Genomic DNA, 14,236 nt, shown 5'->3' on the forward strand with positions numbered 1-14,236 from the left:
AATTATTGCAAGGGTTTGAGCATATTATGATTCCCTCCGATTTAAATAAGCTAAATCTTAAGTGATGGCACTCATGGAGAGATTGGCATGGCCTCAATGCCTTTCAAAATTGCCTACAAGCCTTTAGCAATAATGACATTTTTTTACCATGAAGATCCAAAGGGAATAATTTGGTTCCTTGAACTTATATTTTTTCTTAATCAAATTGTATGCACTTGAATCTTTTGCCATTTTACTAGAGAAGAAAAATAGCAAGCTTGACTTTGTTTGATGATGAAACTCTCTCTTTTTGTCTCACAGACAAGAACTCTGCAATATAAACAAGCCCTTAAAATGAATTCAAAATGCCTCTTACTAATGATCTTATTAGTCTAAACGCCCTCTTGAATGAAAAAATGAGATATTAATTGAAGAAGATGAAGCTCTAACAAAAATATGTCCTCTTTAATGGAAGAAAATAGAACTCAGATATGGAGTCTCCTCTTAGACTAAGTTGTAGTTGGGAGTGAAGACAACACATTAAAAGTATGCACATAAGATAAAATCTTAGATGGAGATCAAGATAGACTTTGATGTGCCACTTTGGATTGAATAAAAGATAGTTATTTAAAGACAAAAGTATAATGTAAAGTGTGGGCTTACCAATAATGTAAGATTCTTGTGTTACAAACTTCAATGTGTGCCTTTTGTTCTCGTACTTTCATCTTGCTTGTTGGAGAAGTGTAGATGGTAGCAAATCCCTTTGCATTCACTTCTTTTGTCAACTTGAATAGAAGACCTTAGTACCTGAACATTGAAGTTGTTGATTTACTGATTCATAGTGCTGAGAGATATGGAATAAAGGAAAATCAAAGCAAAAAACAAGTGATTATGACACAATAAGAAGATGATGAATGTTAAGTAAGCTATTAGGAGAATCTAGTAGTGGAGAACATGAGATAGTAGATTAATGGGTAGGCGGGTAAATATTTGGTATACTTGATAGTAGATAGGCACAAAGAGCCATCCATAATAGTATAAATAGTAGGCACAAGATTAGCAGTCAACTAGTGTTGATTGTTGGCATAGTTGATAGACTACAAGAATGCTCAACATGCGGAGAGGTAAGTATTGAGATGACAAGCTCAACATGTGCGTACATTGATGATGGATCGCTTGGTTAGATGGATCCACATGTCTAACACATCAGTGGTCATTATGAATCTTACATATCCACTGACTTATCACTTATTAGATGGATCCACATGTCTACACTTAACACATCAGTGGTCATTAGATGGATCCACATGTCTACCCTTAACACATCAGTGGTCATTATGAATCTTACATATCCACTGACTTATCACTTATTAAATTGGTTTGTGGCATCTACTTACAGTTGGCATAGTTATATCACCAACTGATTAGTATAGTCAGTTATGCACTATTTGACTTAATAAGCTACTTTCCTTTATGCTGTATATTATCTATACTATGTGTACATTGTATTGTGTATGAAAGAAGAAGAAGAAACCATCAAAAAACCATTTTGGCCTCCATCTCTCTTCTTGTGTTCTTGAGTGAGCTTCCTCTTATGTATATGGTGTGTGTTTGGTGCAGCAACTCAAGCAAGTCCCCCCACCATGTGATTTGTGATAGTAAATAGTGCATAATGGCATGCAATAACTAAGTAGGAATATAGAAAGTAGATTGAGGAAAATCTATTATCAACATGTGTGAAGGCTAAGAAGGATCTGATACCAAATGAAGACATGTTTGGGCACAATGATATAATACCACTTCAATTGATAGGATGTAATGATTCAATTTGTGTTACATCAAAGGTCCTATTATAGACCTTCGAGAGAACTATAGATGTGTCTATAAGTGCATTTTTAAAAGAGACTTCTTGCTCTTTCTAGAAAAACCAACTTTCTAAAGAATAATATTTGGCTAAAAGTACTTTCATGTGTATTTTAATAACATTTCATGTATCAATTATAAAATGTTCATGTACATGTATACTATTAACCCCAGTGCAAGAAAGAGAAAAAGGAAGCATAAAAAAATTCAGAAATGTGGAGCAAAGCAGAAAAATGTGGCTCGATAGAAGGATAAAAGGAGAAAAGGCCAAAAGCACAAGGGCAACCTTAAAAGTCGAGGCAAAGGCAAACGAACATTTTAAAATGTAAAGGCACCTCCAAATTTTTGTAAAAGAGTGCTAGGCTCCCTCCTGTGCAAGTTGTAAAGAGTAGATGGGCATAGGTGAGGGCATAATGTAAATAGAAGTGAATAGGAAAAGAGGACCTTGGCAAGATGGTCAGTTATGTAAAAAAGGGGATGGGTGCCCAAGGGGATGAGGGCATGTATAAAAGCCAAAAAGTGAATAGAGAAGCTTATTCTTGGTGTGTGGCAAAAGTGGCTCTCTTCTTGTTCTTCTTCTTGCCCTTCTTCTTGCTTGTGTGTGCGAAAGCTCCCACATTTTGGTTATGTTTACAGAGACCAATAGATTCGAGCCTTGAGTGCTTGCACAATCCGAAGTGAGCATGGGAGGGTTTTCCCTTAACCAATTCTTGAGGTAGATAGGTAGGAAGAAAGGGCATTTGATCTTCCTTGTAAGTATTTTGGATTTTTGAAGTTTGGATGAGTTGGTTTGATTAGCATTAGCATTTGCTTGTGATTTGTAGGGATTTGTAGGCATTTAGATGGGAAAAAATAAGGGAAGAGAAAGAAAACCGCAATAGGGTTTTGTGTAATAGCATGCCTAAATAAAAGGAAAGTGGGGTTATAATCTAGAAAAGAAGAGGAAAAGACATCCAAGGAGTGTTGGAGAGGGGGTCTAAAACCCTAAGGAAGGGGGAGTGAACGCATTTTCAATTTTTGAGCTTTGAGAGAGAGAGAGAGAGAGAGAGAGAGAGAGAGAGAGAGAGAGAGAGAGAGAGAGAGAGAGAGAGAGAGAGAGAGAGAGAGAGAGAGAGAGAGAGAGAGAGAGAGAGAGAGAGAGAGAGAGAGAGAGAGAGAGAGAGAGTGTGTGTGTGTGTGTGTGTGTTGGAGCTCTAGGGCAAAGACGAGATCGAGCACACTGATTCAAAGGTTTTCGGTTACTTCAGGTACACACAAACCTTCCTTTGCATCTAATCATTGATTCTAGAAGTTCTTAGCACTTGGCATCAACCACGAATGTCAATTGAATCAAAAAATTTGTGCCTTGGGAGACATTTTTGCACTGCCGAAATTGAACTCCCATCACGTAGAGACAAATTCCCAGAGTCGGACACTCAGACTCGGATAGTCTGAGTTGGTCCACTTTGACACCTATAGTACTTCATCCAATCAGACATCGTTAGCTGTTTGAGTAAGATGGGACCTAGATTCAGATAGCCAAGCTCTGATTGGATCGTCTAATTTTCATAGTCAGACAAGTCGAGAATCAGGACAGTTCGATTCTAGGAATCAAACCTCTTACAATCAAACACTAACCAAAATTTGAAAACCAACCAATCTAGCACATCATCCCATGCTAGGTAGGGTTCAATACCCAAAGCAAGGCAACATCCATGTAGGCATCTAGACACATCGGATGACTCATAGAGCCTCCAGAATTCAAGACCACAACTCACCCACCTAGAAAGTGACCTCAAACAAAGCCCCCTAGATCACTCATCCAAAACGGCTTAAAGGACCTAATCGAACCTATTAGAGTGAACAACTAAGGGAATGGACTAGAAAAGTGTGTTGCATTGCATTGTTTTCATCACAAACATGCACTACTTGAATAATCACTTGAAGTGCACTTCGAAAGCAGAAAGCCTAGTTTCACACTGTGCACAAAAAGCACCCCACAAACATTTGAGCGCACTTAAATTTGAAGATTGGTTGAACTAACAAGCAACTCACATGTAAGATAAGTGACCTGAATGAACCTACTAATATGAGAAGACCTTCAAATCTCAAACGCATGACCAAGGATATGAGGTAAGCCTCTTGGAGAGCGAGAAAACCACATAGTTAGGGACTCAACCTTACCTGAGTTGATTAGTTTGATCGAGAATCTAGTAGACCAAGAGGTCAACAGGATGTCATGACCAAGCTCCAACCATGAAAATGACTAGCTTGACTTAGGAGAGTTTCCAGTCGATATCCAACAAATGATGAATCAATACAATTTACAAACCAAGATGGAGCATCATGGTAGGCCAGCTAAGGATATCATAGCTGACCTTGAGGAAGATTAGAGATTGACCAAGAAAGCACTGCAGGGCATAATTGCTTATAATCAGGAGCAGTGAGCTCAGGCAAGAAATAGAAATGTGAGAGGTCCAGTGAGTTTTAGCGCTTGCCAATCGGAATAGGATAGGAGCGCTAGAAGCCAATCTCACATTGAGCAAGCTTCTCACTAAGCGACTCATAGAAAGCACAACTATAGAGAAGAGTGGAGTAGCCCTAGCAACTTCATTGCTAGCAGGACTAGGAATCATGCCAAATTCGAGAAGCCAACCGAAGATGTGCATAGTTGCCAAGCAACTCGACAAGTACTAGCTCAACAATGATCTGTATAGCTTCATAGAGCAATTGAGCAGATGTGTGAGGTAGGGAATGGTCTAACAGACCTTGCTCAACATGCACAAGCCTTCAATCTTTGTCTTGGAGATAAAGGATGGATGTGGTACACTAGTCTAGATGATGCCAAATGCAACACTTTCATCAATACTCTCAAGAGCCTTTTCATTAAGAGATTCTCTGAGGTGGGGTATTTATATAACCTTATTGTTCGATTGATGAATGTTAGTCAAAAGGACAAGGAGGACATTAGAGATTACGTCACCCATGTGAGGAGTCTCTTTAAGAGAATCCTAGACATGTAGAGAGACCTAGTGAGCGAGCGGTCTCCACCGTATTCATAAGTAGAATTAGGAGTGAAGAGCTCTATAAGGCCTTGGTAGGCAACTCAAACCTGCAAAGGGACGTGCTAGCTAGGGTCTTTGAGAAAGCCATATGTGTAGATGACCTACTCAAAGAGAGGAGCTCTAGAGCCATGAGTTAGGATAGTACAACCTCTAGAATCTCAGGAGAGAGCTATTGCCGCTAGCGAGAGATGTAGTCACGGTAACCAAGAGAAAGTGAAGAGTGTTGACCCGATCCAACAATTGGCAAATGTAAAGCTGGAGAGCTAGCCAAGCTCCAGGAAATGATTAGAAGGCCTGCACGACCTCACATGCAATGTGTCCATTGTGGAGGGAACCACCTCGTGGCTGAGGGTACAGATCCTAGATCCAGACCTTGTGCCAATTACGGTAGGTTTAGTCATGTTGCTATGCATTGCCAATTTTATCAAGGTGATTACTATATCTGCAGCTTTACAACTAGCCATACTACTTGGGGAATAGACCATTGCAGTTTGGAAGGGGAGCTCCATTAGCTTTCCCAGCACCTAATGATCCCAAGCCGGTTGTACCTAAAATGGACATCAGCCCTACATGCATACCTAGACCACTTGGACCCTTCATGAGCCATCCAATGAGTGACGGTCCAATATATTATGTAGAGGAGCTGAATGAGGATGGGACATACATAAACCCTTATGTCTCATACAATGATGAGAGCAATCCCATCTTAATGGAACTTAGACTAGTACCTAGTGATGACATTAGGTCAAGGAAGGGGTGGAGGCCTAGGAGGGCAAAGCCAAGACCCAATCTCATGCTGGACTTGTGGCCACTCAGGGCATACCTCATCTCATTGCACTGAAAGAGAGTAGGCTAACCAAGAAAAAGCTGATTTGAGATGCCTCAAGTAGTGCGGAATCACTCACTTTTATGCCGAATGTCCTAGGCAAAAACCATCTATCTTCCTCTCCAGAATCTGAGATAGATGATTCCATTGGTTCGTGCCCTAATTCCACCTCTTTAGTCTTTGGATTATCCTCACATAGGAGAGTAGCCAATACGGGTGAGATATTTCTAACTAATATGCAAAACATCGACTAGACAAAAAGGTTTTCAAGTTGGTATTAGCCGCCAACAAAGCAGCTTCCTCATCATCATCCAATCCCTCCACCATATTAACTATCTCGACCACCATTGGTCAGAATGTTGTTGGTAGGACAGAGATCATATTTAATGAGAAATGGACCTTGTGATGTCCATGGCACATGGTGAGCCAATCTCATCCTAGCTTATTACTATTAATTAGGGCCATCCTAACAAGAGGTGATAGTCTTCTCCATCCTTCTCCATATTGAGAACCACTAAGGAAACCAAGAAGGGAATATCAACCACTTCAATTAGCACAAAATGTAGATTTCCAAGCGGACACACTCACTATTGATTAGCCATTTGAACTAGAATGGGGGCTAGCTCCCAGCCAGCCAGCCCAAAATCTTTGCAAGTTGCTACCATGATGATATTAACTCTTGGTCCACTATATAGAAGTGACCAGAATGGTCAGATTAGATAAGGGACCTAGGAGAATTGGCTCGAGCTACAACACCCCACCAATGGCATCATTGCCCTTTTTGCATGCAAAAAAGGAAATAGCCTTTTAGAGGGATGGGGAACACCACCCCAACCACTTGGACCCTATCCTCATTCTCCATGGCCCCTTCCAGGAGATGGATAATGCTAATGAGTACACTTATTACCAGTATCTACACTACCAATCATCCTAGAGTGCTCCAATTGGTAGGCTAGTTTCCTTTGATGCCTTATCATCCCCCTATGCATGCCATTTGGATTGTGTGAATTGTACTGATAGACCTCCATAGTGTGGATAGAAATTTTGCAAATCCCATCCCAACATTGATTTAGCCCACAATTAGCCACATATTTTGATCCGAATTATAACATTTTAATTTTGGTATATAGATGATTTTGGTTGAGGATTTGTGAGCATGCCCTCTAAGGATTTATGGCCCTTATCCTTTTGGGGATTTGTGGTCCTTGTCATTTTTTTGGAAATTTCTAGGCTTCTTCTCTTTCTTCTGCTCCGAGTCCTCCTCATCTCATTGCTATTGTCTCTCTCAAAGTGTGAATCCGAATTGAAGTCACTATCATTTGAATTGTGACCTTTGTTAGAGGACTTGCTTGACTTCTTCACTTTTCCTTTCTTATGTTTTGACATCACCAATTCTGCCCATAAGTCTTGCAAAAAAAAAAAAAAAGGTTTCTTTCATGTGACACCAAATATTTCATGGCCAAAGCTCTATGGATGTCCCACTGGAGCCCTCAAACATACAGAATGGAGCTTATCTCCCGCTGGCTTATTAGTCCAACTAGTAATTCTACCCAACAACACCTGAAATGAGGCAGTGCAATTCTAAACATTGGAATCCCCTTGTGTCAAATAGTGCAATCGATCTAGCTTCTAAGTATTAGTCGAATCATGCTAGAACCATTTTGTGAATGCTACCTCTGCGACATCATATGTAGGCCACACTTGCTCCTCTGCCAACCAGGCTGCCACCTTCTTTTGCATACGTGATTCAAGCACTGCCTTCTAATGAACTAGATCATTTTGATTTGGAAAATTGATATTATAAGCTACCTCAAATTTCTTGATGAAGTCATTTGGATCCCTGGGCACCAAACCTTTGAATTTGGGAAAATGAATTTTAGGTGCCATTGAATGATGTAAAGGAGGGATAGGAGGAACGACCACCAAGTTACTAAGGAGAAGTATTCACATGCTAACTTTAGTGGTGTCAAAGGGGCAATAAACAAAATTAATGGAGATCCTAGAGTTGGAGGAATTGATCATGATCGTAGAGGGTGCAATGATGCCAAAATCCCATCTTTGTCAAGCTCCACATCCCTACATGAAGTAAATAAGGTAGGAATCTCGAGAGTGCGAGCCTACCTTGGCTCATGTGGAAAATACTACCCAACCACAAAAGTAGTGTGGGGGTATCACTAGACCTTGAGAACACATGCACATATACACAATAGAGGGCCGAGAATAGTTTGTAGATGAACATTATATTTCATTGTGTATCATTCAGAATACATTACATTAAATACATTACCTATTCAATTGGAAAATAGCTAGACATGACTCATGACTCTTGACTTCTCAAGATGCCATTCTTGACTCTTTGGCATTTGATCCACACATCATCCAGTGCCCAAGAGTTCTTTGATGATGCACTATTTTGTTCGTGATCACGTTTGTGTGGTACATTACCATACATTTTTAATGATATAGATGTTGGAGTATTGTTGATATATTTCTTGATTGATGTGGCTACTCTTTGCCATTGCAATAGTGATCTAAATATTGAGTCATGATATCAAAATATAGTAGAGTAAATACATTAGTTGGTTACAGCCTTCTCAATCAACAGATGGCTAAAAATGTGACTCATAACTCATCACTTAAGATGTGACTCTTGACTCTTCAACATTTAGTTCATCCATTATCTGGTGCCCAACACATAGCACGTATCAATGGACTTGAATCCACTACTAAAGTTACTCTTTGATGTCAACTTGGTTGCTCGGAGAGATGGCTCCTCTTGGTTAGTGATGACCAAGGGAAATTATGAAGGGACATTTCAAACTGGACATGTAGCATGAACCAGAGCTTGAAATGGGAGTTGGAGAAAGAGGGATCAAAACTTGAGGATGTGGAAGAGGAGGGGATCTATGGAAATCTTTGGAAAGGATGTATCAACAAGAAAATGAGAGAATATCTAAATTTGCTACTAGATTTGAAGAGAGATGGATAGAGCTTACATGGGGTATGGAGTAGAATCCAATCATGTTTTTGAGAAAGGACAAGTTTGTTTCTCTACTCAGACCTAAAATCAAAGAGAAAATCTTGATAAAGACCTAAATTCATTTGAAGATGTAGTTAAAATACCAAGCAAAAAGAAAGAAAGTTGCAAATGTGTTTGGAATAGTCAGAAGGTATTATTGCTCCTATTATATAAATGCCTAATATGGTTAATATTAATGAATGAAATGTAGGACAAGAAGCTATAAATCTTCCCAAGGTATTTATGATGTAATTCAAAAATTGCAAGAATAGTTGGCAAATCTAAATGTAAACATGAGTATTTTGTGTAAACTAGTCAACTCTGATATGACCAAGATTTAGAGCATCCCTAGAAAAAGATAAGAGAATATTGAGTGTTCTAATTGTAGAAAAAGAGTGTATATTTCCCTCGATTGACAATATGTAGGAAGAATAGAGGAGAGATGTATCCTATGCCACACAAAGGAATGCTAGGCAACAACATGAACAAAGGTAGTATGAACTTACTAGGCAAGCAATAATTGGAAATAAGACTTGATCAAGACCCATGTGATATGAATCTAACTAAAACTAGTTTTTCTAATGATGGGAAAAATACATATTAGGGTAAAAATTAAGGAACCTCCATGATTTTTAGTTTGTAGGTAGGTGGGAAAAAGCTTAGTTGATCAATGGTGAAGAATTTAGAAAATTGGGTGAATGTTATGAGAAAAACCTAACTTAAAACTATTTTTGGGTGAATTTTAGAGTAAAACATGTGTACTTTTGTATATATGGACTAATTTATGAGTTTTCAAGCCTAAAGATCTAGCCCAATGACCAACAAGAACTCCAAAAAATAGCCTTTGGCGAATATGCTGATGTGTGTCCAAAAGATATAACTCTGAGCTATCCTTTATCCATGAACATGTTAAAAAATAAGAAACCCCCTTGATTTTTAGTTTGTAGATGGGTGGGAAAATGTTTGGCCAATCAATGGTGAAGAGTTTAGAAATTTGGAAAAATGTTAAGAGAAAACCCTATTTTGGAGCTATTTTTGGATGATTTTTAGGTCAAATATGCAATTTTTTGTATTTATGGGCTATTTTTTGAGTTTTCAAGCCTAATAAATTAGCTCGGTGACCAAGAAAACCTTTGAAACATAGCATTTGGGCCAAAATTCGCCTCTAATTTTTACCATGGCCATGAAGTAGATCATGAAATTAAATTAACCTTGGGAGTTGAACTTGTAAAAAGACCCTAGTAGAAGATATTAGTTTCTAAAGCCATTGAATCAAAAGAACAATTGAAGTAACTATTGGAATATAGATTTATCCGATCAAGCAACTCTCCTTGGAGTACCCTTGTATTCTTCCATAAGAAGAAAGATAGGACTCTAAGGATTTGCATTGATCATTATAGATTGATCTAGTAGTGACCATCAAGAATAAGTATCCCATCCCATGGTTTTAAGAGTTGCTTGATAGATTGCAAGGAGAAATGAAAACAACAAATCCTGAACAAATCACCACAACATTGTTAACAATAGAATAGGGAATTTAGAGACTAGGTAGGGATTATTGTTTGCCATGAGTATAAGTTTAGATGGCAGACCTCAACTGTGAGAGCCCTTAATCATAATTGACCACTTTATGGATTCCATGAACAATTTCTTCTTTAAAATAAGACAACACATGAAACTTCAACTCATCTCAAGACTAGGAGCAACGTGTGTAGTGCAAGTGATAGATGGTTTGGATGATTTATCAATGTGATAACGAACACAATATTATAAAAGGTGGAGAATGCCTCACATCTCCAAGATTTACATCAATATCCCACTTGTGAAACATATAGAGGAAGATGACGTATGATGCAAACCTATCAACTTGTGAAAATCTAGATTCAAAGGAGCTAATGACAAAGGCTTGTGTATTGGACATGTACATATCCTGCATAAAACATGATGCCATGTACAAGGAGTATTGATGTTTGTCATAAACTAGTGCATACTAGGATAGATATTCGACTTTAAACAATTTACAAACTCCTCAACCGTGAGATCAACCAAGATTTGTACTTGAATAGAAATAAAAATGTGAATGGTGTACCTCTATCGTACTTACTCTTGACTCTCTAGCCAACAAAGCACCTTGCAATTGAATCCATATGAGCCAATGTCTTCATGCATCAAGTATAGTAATGAGAATGTGAGAGGAGTATAGACGGTCTTTAAATCTTCAACATCCAGAAACATCAAGCTCCTTGTTTCCCAAGCAAAATAACCTACCAACTATCTCAACTAAGTAGCAATGCAATCGTGCATGCTAAACCATACCTTCACCTTCTCAAAATTAAGTGGTAATAACATCAATTAGTCATAGCTTTAGCTTACCAAGTAGGGAAAAGTGCACTAAGTTGGGGTATAGACGGTCTTTAAATCTTCAACATCCGGAAACATCAGGCTCCTTGTTTCCCAAGCAAAACAACCTACCAACTATCTCAACTAAGTAGCAATGCAATCGTGCATGCTAAACCATACCTTCACCTTCTCAAAATTAAGTGGTAATAACATCAATTAGTCATAGCTTCAGCTTACCAAGTAGGGAAAAGTACACTAAGTTGGGGGCCTAAGTCGTAGAAGGGTCAAAAGATTGCCACCTACTGAGAGCTAGGGCACTCTCCCTCCATGGAAGCTCAATGTAGATTTCTTGCACTCAGACCAAGCATACAAACCCCCTTGACATCCCAAAAAAAAAAGAAAAAGGGTAGGCATTCAATGCACTTGTGAGAGCATTTGAAGCAAAAATAGGTAAATGGGTTGTCCAAGAAGAGGTACCTATAGCATGACAAGGAGAAGCATTCAAACATATGTTAGCAAGGAACAGACGCATGACGGGTTTTAAACCGTTGTCAACCAATAGATTGTTTCCTCCTCATACACGCTCGCTAGCCCATTCACGTGTGTGACATGGTTGGGCCCGAAGTTTACCTTGGCCCCCTGTATCCTGGTAGACTAACGGGTGGTGAGAAGAACACACTTCTAAAACGGAAACCGTTCTTAATCTTCATTTGTCGAATGGCTTCCTGCGTCATGAATGTGGCATCAGTTTGACTGTATTTATAACTGTTGCTGGGGATCGGATGTGTCAAATACACGCATCCAGCTTTGGTTAATGCAAGAAGGAAAATGGCGCATTGTGAGCAGAGGTACGGGGATTGCGATTGAAGACATAAAGGTACTTTGCCATGCCAAAGCCTTTGGGCTGAGATTACCTCGATTGATCCATCAATGGACTTTACAAGACGATATGGGCGCGCACACACACACACACACAGAGCGAGAGAGAGAGAGAGAGAGAGAGAGAGAGAGAGAGAGAGAGAGAGAGGGAGCGCAAAGGGTGCTCATCATTATCGACAGGGCCGTTCAGTGATCCCTCACACGCAGACAAGATTAAGGGCAACATCCCTTCCTGCACTGAAGCGTGCATTTATTATTAGCCGCAATGACGCAGCACTCGTACTCGGAGCTCGGTTGTTGCTTCTTCTTCTTGGAATCCACCGTGTACGTATTGGTATTGCATGGGCAGGCTGCTAGCTCTCTTCCCTGATAAAATCGGAATTCAGCCAGCATAGGATCATGCCGCCTCGCCGCCACATGGGATGAATGATGAGTATATGCAGCTGTCATCAACAAACCAATTCCAGAAGGATCAGTGAGTATTATGAACTGACTACATAAGAGATTGCCAAAAGATCGCATTGATTGTGAAGCAAAGCTGGGCAATGTTAGCTTGTAAACCTTTGCCTACGGCTGTGACCGCGGGAGTATTAATCATCAGGAGACTGATAAGAACAGCGAACAGAGAGAGGCAGTAGCCGAGTCCAGGTGAGCAAGTCATTCTTCACTATTCACGAGTGTGCCTGCAGACTGGCGAGATGTAAAGAAGACGTGAAGTATTTGTGATATCTGTGTGAGATTTACAAAAGTAAACTGACTTGAGGGGGAGGCTGGAGCGCACTACCCAGTGATTCCACCTTTACGCCAGCCTTATCCGCACAGGGCCCAGGCCCCATTGCCTGCTGGTCCTGGTCCCCCAGGCCACACGTTGGCTTTTTCAGAGTTGTGTGGTTTTTGGCCTTTATGCGCTCTTAGCTCTTTCAGGGTGGTTACACACAGGTCTGCAGCCGCCCAAGCATCTGTAATCCGGCCAATAAGAAGGCTGGATCTTGAAAAGTGGGCGCCCTCCGCTTACACACTGGGGGCGCCCGGCATGTCGCCCTTTCGGGGGTCTTCAATGCTCCCCCCGCCCCCTTTCTGCGTTCCGCAGGACGGGGGAGCTCTCCTGTCTTGTTCCGTCCTCGCATCATCTCTGCGATCTGATTGGCCGCTCCTCTGTTGGCCTGTGGGCTCCAGGACAGAGAGAGGGCTTCCCGTTGCCCAGGTTCCCGTTGTTGCAGTAGCCCGTTCCCGTTGCCCGTTTCCGTTGCTGCAGCCCGTTTGGCTCCACCTCCTGTGATGATCTCTCTGGCCGCCATGCTCATCAGAGCTCTATTTCTGCCCACATGAGTGGGCTCCAGGTAGGTGCACCCTGTGGCCGTTGACACACAGGGAGCCATTGATACACAGGAGCTTCCCTGTGTTGCCCGTTACACATCGTGAAGGTTCATCTCTCTGTGTTTTTCTGGATTCATCATCCCTCTCTTCGCATGAAAATGTACACATCGTGAAGGTGGGAAGGCATCTTTGATGATCATGCATCCAGCCAGGTCTCTCTCTGTTGCAGATACCAGTTCAGGGTTTAATCATGGCCAATTGCTTACATGTAATTTAACTAGTTCAGGGTTTAATCATGGCCAATTGCTTGCATGTAATTTGTAGGCTTCACAGGTGATTCGCAAGCTTCAATGGAGGGTTTTATTAGAGCTCTGACTCGGAGGCAGAGGTCTTTATCAGATCAGAACTTCGCAGCCTTCACAGGTATGCTCTCTCTCTCTCTCTCTCTCTCTCTCTTTAATTGCCCTGGTAATGTTTTCACAGGTGATTCTATTGACCTTGACTGACCAGTTTGCAGCTAACCCATGATTTGCCTTATAAGCAAGTGTTAATCAGTCAGAAACATTAATTGGGTTGTGTTTTCATATCGTGTCTTGCCTATTGTGCATGCAACATTTCAAGGCTATGTTTCAAGCCTACAACATTTCAGCATTCCTGTGTTTCTACCTCCATGTGCTGCTGCCCCACTGTCTTTGGCTTCTCCCAATTTCTGATACATATGAGATTGCTATTCATCTCTGATAACAATTTCTGATAGCTATTCATCTCTAAAAGCAATCATTGCAGGAATAATCAATCAAGCTTCAATTGAGAATAATGTTATGGACAATTGTATGAACATAAATGAATATCATTTATGTACTCACTGAAGTAGAACACTTGCTGATTGCCTGTTTTATTATTAGTTGAAATTTAGAATTCCTTGCTGACTACCTGTTTTATTTATGTTCATACTTTTTGCACCAACGC

At 40.4% G+C, this 14,236-nt stretch overlaps 1 protein-coding gene across 1 annotated transcript; it reads right to left on the minus strand.

Moving 5' to 3' along the window:
* Nucleotides 1-12,099: 12,099 nt before the first annotated feature.
* Nucleotides 12,100-12,669, minus strand: LOC148017953 (uncharacterized). The gene is made up of 2 exons (XM_087662205.1): nt 12,512-12,669; nt 12,100-12,393 (listed from the first exon to the last, which is right to left on the minus strand). The coding sequence occupies exons 1-2, from the start codon at nt 12,609-12,611 to the stop codon at nt 12,164-12,166; spliced, it is 330 nt and encodes a 109-aa protein (XP_087518331.1). The 5' UTR covers nt 12,612-12,669; the 3' UTR covers nt 12,100-12,163.
* Nucleotides 12,670-14,236: the final 1,567 nt, after the last annotated feature.

Source organism: Lygodium microphyllum, chromosome 21 (genome assembly GCF_053477565.2).
Source record: "Lygodium microphyllum isolate KBCC chromosome 21, Lygodium_microphyllum_v1.1.10, whole genome shotgun sequence".
Classification (NCBI taxonomy): domain Eukaryota; kingdom Viridiplantae; phylum Streptophyta; class Polypodiopsida; order Schizaeales; family Lygodiaceae; genus Lygodium; species Lygodium microphyllum.